Source organism: Tinamus guttatus, unplaced genomic scaffold, assembly GCF_059628265.1.
Source record: "Tinamus guttatus ecotype Peru unplaced genomic scaffold, ASM5962826v1 Tinamus_guttatus_pri_ptg000339l, whole genome shotgun sequence".
In the NCBI taxonomy this organism is placed as follows: domain Eukaryota; kingdom Metazoa; phylum Chordata; class Aves; order Tinamiformes; family Tinamidae; genus Tinamus; species Tinamus guttatus.
In genome coordinates, this window is record NW_028288873.1 from 337774 (window position 1) to 345521 (window position 7748).

The 7748-nt window shown below is 67.5% G+C and overlaps 1 protein-coding gene across 1 annotated transcript; it reads right to left on the reverse strand.

Moving 5' to 3' along the window:
- Nucleotides 1-1465: 1465 nt before the first annotated feature.
- IGFBP4 (insulin like growth factor binding protein 4) lies at nucleotides 1466-5260 on the reverse strand. The gene is made up of 4 exons (XM_088529732.1): nucleotides 4912-5260; nucleotides 1915-2063; nucleotides 1699-1833; nucleotides 1466-1606 (listed from the first exon to the last, which is right to left on the reverse strand). Exons 1-4 carry the CDS (start codon nucleotides 5258-5260, stop codon nucleotides 1478-1480), a joined length of 762 nt encoding a protein of 253 aa, XP_088385858.1. The 3' UTR covers nucleotides 1466-1477.
- Nucleotides 5261-7748: the final 2488 nt, after the last annotated feature.

Below are 7748 nucleotides of genomic sequence, written 5' to 3' on the forward strand. Positions count from 1 at the left end.
GGGAGCCGGCGCCCGGGGAGGCGGAGGCTGCGGCTGGATCCGGCTCATCCCGAAGCATTCCCAAAGCTGCGGCTCCCTCCGAGCTCTCGCAGCTCCCGCGGAGGGAGCAGGGGCTGCGGGGCCGGGGGGAGAGGTGCTTTGCAAAACGTCCTACAACCAGCCACGAGGGGGGTTTGCTTCCCGGGTAAGGGGGTAATAGATGATTTTGGAAGAGGGAAGCGGCTCGGCTCCAACCTCCCTCTCAGCACTTGGAATCCCACGTTCGCTGAAAGCCCTTTTCCTGGGAAATGCAGCTAGAGCATCAGTTCGGACACGGTGGCCAAAACCACCTGATGCAGGAAAAGAACAATTCCCTGAGCTCCTCACGGATTCCAGAGTCTGTCCAGGCTTCCTGGAAGTGCAGCCCATGGTGGCAGCTCCAAGGGACAGATCCAGCCGTTTGGTAACAAACCTGGGTCCCCTTGGGGTCGATGTCCCGCCGGCCGGCCACTTGGTTGCACACATGGAGCATATAAGTGCGCTGGGCTAAGTGTGCGTATAGGCAGTGCTAAGTGTGGGTATATGTGGCTATAGGCTGGCACCGTCCTGGTCCCATTGCAGACCCACACCCGGGGGACCACGGAGGTGGCCAGGGACCCGTGTCCCCGCACCAAGCCGAGGCCCCAGCCCCACACGGTGCCCCCTGCTCACGTGGGGCTGCTCTCGCTTCTAGTAGTGATGCAAAGATCAAACACACGAGATAGGCACGCACTAATAACCAGGGAAATTAAATATGGCAATTATCTTTTTTTTTTTTTCCTTTTTCTCCTTTTTGTCAATACAAAGCTTCAAGTTTACTGGTAGAAGAGGGACTTTGCTACACACAGAGGGAGCCCGAGCACGGTGGCGGTGCCGGAACGCGCGGGGCAGGTGGCCGCCACCACTGCAGCCATGGGTGGAAATACAGCAAAAACGGGGCAGGGAGACGGCACAAAACGTCCCAGCCCGAGCGCTTCACTAAAACTGAAACGTCTCCCGGCGCGGGGCCACTGAGCCTGTCCCGCCGGCCGCCCGCTCCGGAGCCCCTCGGGAAGCAGGAGCGGAGCTGCCGTGGGGCTGGAGCAGCTGCAGGGTCTTTGGCAGCTTTCTCCTCACACCCAAAACAGCCATTTTTCACTCCAAAGCCTTGCAGCTGTGGCCTTCCTGGCCGGCTCCTCACAAGCACTTCAAAAAAAGTAAAAATCTACAAAAATAGTGATTTTTTTCCCGGCAGGAGCCATTGCACCAGCCCTGGCCCTAGCATTCGCGGAGCCGATGCATCTCAGAGATTCGCCCCATTTTGCTCAATGGACCAAGCCCAAGGTGCAAAGACGAGACCCCGGCGCGGAGGAGCCTGGGGCTGCTCCCGGCTCCGGCGGAGCGATCCCAGAGCAGGCGGCAGCGCCGTCGTGTCCGTGCGCCCGCGCCGGGCGCTGCAGCGGGGCCCCGTCGGCGACGCTCACATGCTGTCGGCCGCCTGGTGACAGTCCAGGTCGCCCTTGAGCTCCAGGAAGCCGGGCAGCTTCACGCCGGTCTTGCGGTCCACGCACCAGCACTTGCCGCGCTGCCCGTCCAGCGCCGGGTGACACTGCGGGGCGCGCACTCCGTCAGGGCCGGCGTTCCCGGGCGGAATCGCGGCCCCGCTTCCCCTAGGAGCGCCCCCCTCCAGTGCTCGCCTACCTGCTTGGGGTGGAAGTTGCCGTTGCGGTCGCAGTTGGGGATGGGGATGACGTAGAGGTCCTCGTGCGTGCGGCTCTGCGACGCCGCCAGCCGCTCCAGCGCGCGGTGCAGCTCGCTCTGGCACGAGCCCTGCGCCTGCGGGACCGCGGTGCTGAGCGGGACCCCTCCGAGCGCCCCGGCACCCCCACGCTCCCGTCCTCCCCGTCCCCTCCTCACTATGGGCCGGGTCTCCTCGCGGTGGCTCCCGCTGCTCCTCATCTTGTTGCCGTTGCCGACGCGCTTGGCCTGCTGCTTCTGCAGGCACTTGCGGTCCTGGAGGCTGCAGGGGCTGAAGCTGTTGTTGGGGTGCTCGATCTCCTCCTTCTCTGCAAGGACAGAGCCAGTGGGTCAGCAACATCCCGTGTGCTCCCGCCAGTTTGAACAGGGCTCCCGGGAGCGCTCCCTTTGTGCCAGCTGCCATTCCTGCGCTCGCTTCCGTGCATTTCCTATCGCAGCATTGCCCTGCGCTGCACAGGGCCTGCCAGCCACATGCCCTGGGCTCTGGGGTCACCCGTGTCCCCAGAGAGCACTGGGAACAGGGAGGTGAAGGGACCGTGGACGTCCGCAGCTGGGACGCGAGTGCTGCAGGAGCAGCAAGTGACTTTTCTCCAAAAGCTGCAGGTTCTGCTCATTCCAGCACCATCAAAGCCCTGAGTTTGGTTCAAACAACGTTTTTTCCCATTGCAAACATGGGCCAGAGGGATCCCACATCCCTGGCTGCCAGCAGGAGGGACACGGATGGGACCCCCGAGCACAGCCCTGGACTCGACAGAGCAGCAAGCAAGGGGAAAAGCTTCCCGAAAGAGGAGCCGTTCCCATGCCGGAGCAGCGGGACAGGGGCCGGGAACCGCCAGGACCGCTGGCGCCCGCGCCAAGGGCTCGCGCAACAGCCTGGCGGCCTGGCTAAAGTTCACGGCAAATCCCTGCGGACGAATCCCGCTCCTTCGCTCGGGGCTGTTTGCTTTTTGTTTAATATGTCCTATTTTTCCAGGAAGTGGCTCAGGGCCTTGAAATTTGAAACGCAACCCGCGGCGCCCCCGCTGCCCCGTCCCGCAGCGGCCGCGGCACCCGAGGCGGCGCGGGGCCAGCGCGGAGCGTGTCGCAACGCCGGCGCGCGGCCGCCCGGAGCCCCCGCTGCCCGCGGCCGCTGCGTCACGGCGCGCGGTTTAAGCAAAACCAGATGCCGGGAACGTTTCTGCGAGGTCCCGCGGAGCAGGCGGCACCTTGGGGCCGCGCGGGACCAAGCCAGGCTGGGAAACGCTTTAGCCTCTTTACACCCAGGTGAGGAGGAGACATCCTAAATGCAGAAACCTGCAAAACCTGCAAAAAAAGGCAGAAATGGGGGACGGAATCCACTGGAGCAGTGTGAAAGGCGGCCGGCACATCCTGCCCGCACTGCTGGCCTGGCCAGGTGCCCCATTCCTGTGCATGGGGAAAGGATCCATCTCTTCTGCAGCTTCAAGTGGGTCAGTTTTCCCTGGACACAATTATTCACCCAGCATTAAACCACTCCTCGCTACAGGCCATGTGCTTGGGAAAAAACTCCTCAGCTTTTCCGGGATGCCGCATCCCAGAGCGTCCAGGCATGCCAGAGGCGCCGGCCCGCAGCACTGGGACAGGCCCGGCTTCGGCTCCAGGTACCAGCGGTGCAGCCCGGCCGGGGCCACCGCAGAGCAGGGAGCCCCTGTCCAGCCTGTCCAAAAGCACCATCCAACCCAGCCCCCGCCGATGCCTCGGAGCTCTTCCCTGGAATGCAGCATTCCTGGCGCCCCACAAAGTGTTTGCAGTTCTCGCTACGCATTAACCGCTTCCCGGCCACAGCCCCGCGCGGACGCCGGGTGCCGCTCGGCAGCACCTGCTCCCACATCCACCGGTGCCAGGAATAACGGCACCATGAGCCCCCGTGGCCCAGCAATGGGCCCAGCCTGGGGATTTGCTCCCAGGAATTGGGGGACCCCGGTTGTGGAGCATCCTGCTGCATCTGGCAGCCTCCCGGCGGGATCTCCCCCCGGAGCACAACCGGGCCTGGCACTGCCGGGCCGTGCGGGCGGCTGCTCCTGCTCTCCTGCCCACGGACCATCCCGGCGGGACGCTGCTCCCCTCGCTGTGCCGGGAGGCCTCCCCGAGCGGGCGGTGCGGCTGAGCCTGGCACCAGGAGCGGGACACTCCTCGGCACACACAGGGCCATGGCCGAATATGCCTGGCAGGAAAGGGAGCGAAAATGCAACAAGCTGCACCCAGGAGCGGGACTGGAATGGGGACAGGGACAGGGTGGCTGCTCTGCTGCAGCTTTCCTGGCCTATGCCACTCTTGTCATGGCACTGGCCTGCAGCCAAGTGCCAGCGGCTTGGGGGGAATGCCCAAGGCCTCTTTCCTGTTTCCTTCTGCCAAAGCCACCTTCAGCAGCCCTTGGACAGGGAGCAGGGGGTTGTGGTGCTGCAGAGCATCCCCACGTGTGGGCGACTGCAGGACCCCGAGTGCCCTCCTGCCAGCACCGGGCGCTCCACGTCATCCCCCCTGCACTGACCATGTCCTGCCTGGCACAAGGGCTGGCTCTCCTGGTGCCACTCGTCATGGCACTGCCGCTCGGAGCACTGCAAAGGATGGACCCAACTGTGCACGGGAGCACTGGGTGCATCTCCAGCTCATCCCACCCTGGGGACTGAGCCCACACCCTGCCTTGCTCCTACGTGTGCTGGGCAAGCGGTGCTGGAGCGAGCAGGACCGGGAGGCAGGGATGCTCGGGGACCACAGCTCGTGGTGCTGGAGTGAGTAGGACCAAGGATCAGGGATGCTCGGGGACCACAGCTCGTGGTGCTGGAGTGAGCGGGACCAAGGACCAGGGATGCTCGGGGACCGCAGCTCGTGGTGCTGGAGTGAGCGGGACCAAGGATCAGGGATGCTCGGGGACCGCAGCTTGTGGTGCTGGAGTGAGCGGGACCAAGGATCAGGGATGCTCGGGGACCATAGCCAGTGATGCCAGAGCGAGCGGGACCAAGGATCAAGGGTGCTCGGGGACTACAGCCCACGGTGCTGGAGCGAGCAGGACCAAGGATCAGGGATGTTTGGGCACTACAGCCCGTGGTGCCAGAGTGAGCGGGCCCAGGGCCCAGGGATGCCCATGGACCGCGGCGCCCAGCCCGGGGCCGGGCAGGGGTGCGGGCCCGGCCTTACCTTGGGGCTGCAGGCTCTCCTGGATGGCCTCCACGTCGGCCAGGTCGGTGCAGACGCCCTGGCCGTGCATGAGGGTGCGCAGCGGGCGCGGCTCCCCGCGGGGCGGGTAGCAGCGCAGCCCCGCGCCGCACCGCGCCGTGTAGACGCCGCACGCGGTGCCGCGCGCGAGCGCGCAGGTGGCGCAGCAGCCGCAGCCCGGCTCGCGCACCAGCTCCGCGCAGCCCCGCGGCGCCCGGCAGCGCGCGAGCCGCTCCGCCGAGCACGGCGGGCACTGGATGGCGTCCTCGCCGCCGCCCAGCGCCGCCGCCGCCGCCAGCAGCAGCAGCGCCCGCCCGGCCGCCCCGCGCATGGCCGCGCTCCGCTCCGCGCCCGCACTCCGCTGCAGGCGGCCCGGCCCGGCGCGGCCCGGCGCGGCCCGGCGCGGCGCGGCCCGGCTCGGCTCTGGGCTGGCGGCGGCCACGGGGAGGCGGCGGCGGCGGCCGCTTTATGCGGCCCCCTGGCCACACCTCCCGCCGCCGCCACCGGGGCCACCGGCGGGGCCGCCCCGCCCGCGCCGCCGCCGCCACCGGCACCGGGACCAGCGGCCGGGCCGCGCGGCGCCGCTTCGCCGTCGGGGCGGCCGCTGCGGGCCGCGGGGAACGGCTCCGCCGGCGGGGAGGGCCGTGTCGGCACCGGGACGGGGGACGTCCTGGCGACCCAGGAGGCTGCTCCGGTACCAGGAGGGATTCCTGGGTCCCGGGGAGGCTGCTCCGGTACCGGGAGGGCAGTGTCTCCACCGCGGAGGCTGCTCCGCCAGCAGGGGAGGCCGTTTCAGCACCGGGGAGGCTGCTCCGATTCTGGGGCCGCCGGTCCCGGTCCCCCCTCTGCAGCCCCCGTGTAGCCCCTCTGCTGCCAGCGTCCCCCTGCCCACCACGGCCTGACCTGTCCCCAGAGCAACTGGGATGAACTGGGGACCCTGGGGGGATGGCCAGGGTCAGACCCTGGTGATGAGCAAGGTGCTGCAGAGGTGCCCGGCTGTGGGGCAACCTCAGCGTGGGACAGACTGTGGACAGGGAAGCAAGGACAGCCTGCGAGCAAAGGCGTTAGCAGCGAAATGTCCCCCAATGGGGCCAGGGTCACCCCAAAACATTGCCCAGGGGGGACTGGTCTCCCTCCTGTGCCCACAGCCCTGGGGCTCTGGTCACCCGGGTGGTCGTGGCCTCTCTCCAGGTCCCATGTCCCCTCTGGACAGCCGTTGTGGGTGCCAGGGATGACCCCGCGAGGCCCCAGTGGCTGAAGACCTCCCGGCCCCACTGCCGCCGGACCCAGCACCACACGGGCCCGAAAAGTTGCCAGCTGCCGGCACCTAGCGGCTATGCAGGAACATTGGGAGCTGCGGAGAGGAGCCCGGAGCATCCCGGGGAAGCAGCAGCCGCTCAGCGCAGCCCAGCGCAGCAACAGTCCTGGGGGAGCAGGGCCCAGGCATCTGTGTGTCCCCGCACAGGGACAGAGGGACACGTCCCTGCTCGGCAAGGAGGGGACCCCTCTCCTACGGGGTCCCTGGCAGCAGGGATGAACTGAGTTTGGGTGTGTGGCCGAGACCTGCAGCACTCATGTCACGGGCCGTTGAGGGATGGCCACGGGGCGCCGTGGGCCCCAGGAGCAGCCCGTTCCTGTGCTTGGGGACAGCACAGACCTGTGGCATGGACTGGGCATCGTTCCCAATGTCGGGAGCTCGGCCTGGGCCCTGCGGATGCAGGACTTGGTGTCATCCCCGCGCGCAGCCAGCGCACGGCAGCCGCCCGCGTGACCACATGCAGCCCCTGTCCCTGCGTTTCGCAGCTTGGGTGACGGCACTTGCAGGGTGGCACTGCCACTGGCTGTGGTGCTGGGAGCCCTCAGACCACCCTCTTCTTCCTGGGAGCATCGCAGCGGCGGGGATGTTGAGGGGGGGTCACAGCCCTGCGGTCTCGTGTCCCTTCGCACCCACCAGTCCCCCCCTCACCCCTTCTCAGCGCTGGGGCTGCCCCGGAGCCCCTGTCCCGCTGGGGCGTGCGGTGGCCCTGACTGGGGACACCGGCGCCAGCCTTGACACAGTGTCCAAGCCCGGGGCCAAACCCAAACAGGTGCCTGGCCCTGCTGGGGCCTTATCAGGCCTTGGCACGCGGAGCGCGCGCCAGGCAGACTGTTGTGTCTGCAGGGCAGCCCGCAGCGGGGCCGCGCTCAGCCCCAGCACCGGCCCTGCACCATCCTGACGGCTGCATGGGGCTGGGGACATGGGGGTCTGTCCTGAGCCCCCTGTCATGTTGTCCTCCTGCCCCAAGATTGCAGCGCTAGAGCTGAGGAAATTGCTGGGTGCTGGTGCATGGGGCAGCCCTGCTCTCCCGCTGCTCCCAACGCTCCTGACGTGGCTTTTCTGGGCTCTGCGGGACTCCCTGGAGCTGGGGAGAGCCTAATTCCCCTCAAACCAGGGTGCAGGGGCCAGAGCCCTCCCTGCCACAACTGCACCCGCTGCAGGTGCAATAGCTGCACCCAAGGTTGCTGCACCCACCATAGGGTGCAGGTATTGCCCCTGTGGTGATTGCACCAACTGCAGGGTGCAAAGCCTGCACCCATGGGGGCTGCACCCATCGCAGGGTGCAAAACCTGCACCCACGGGGACTGCACATGCCGCAGGCTGCAGCGTGACCCCCGTGCAGCCCAGCCAGTGCCCCCTGCTCCCCGTCCCCATCCCCATGCCCTGCACGGGGCTTTCCGCCCCTGCTCCAGTGCCATCTCCTCCCCCGGCTCCCTTGGGACGCGGCGCCCGGCTCAGCCCCCTCCGGATGCGTCCCGCGGGGCGGGCGCGGAGGCGTGTC

Coding starts and splice junctions, on each gene's coding strand:
- IGFBP4 (XM_088529732.1), bottom strand. CDS start 5,260: ATGCGCGGGGCGGCCGGGCGGGCGCTGCTGCTGCTGGCGGCGGCGGCG. Junction 2,064..4,911: donor GGAGAGCCTGCAGCCCCAAG/GTAAGGCCGGGC, acceptor CTGTCCTTGCAG/AGAAGGAGGAGATCGAGCAC. Junction 1,607..1,698: donor GCAACTTCCACCCCAAGCAG/GTAGGCGAGCAC, acceptor CGCGCCCCGCAG/TGTCACCCGGCGCTGGACGG.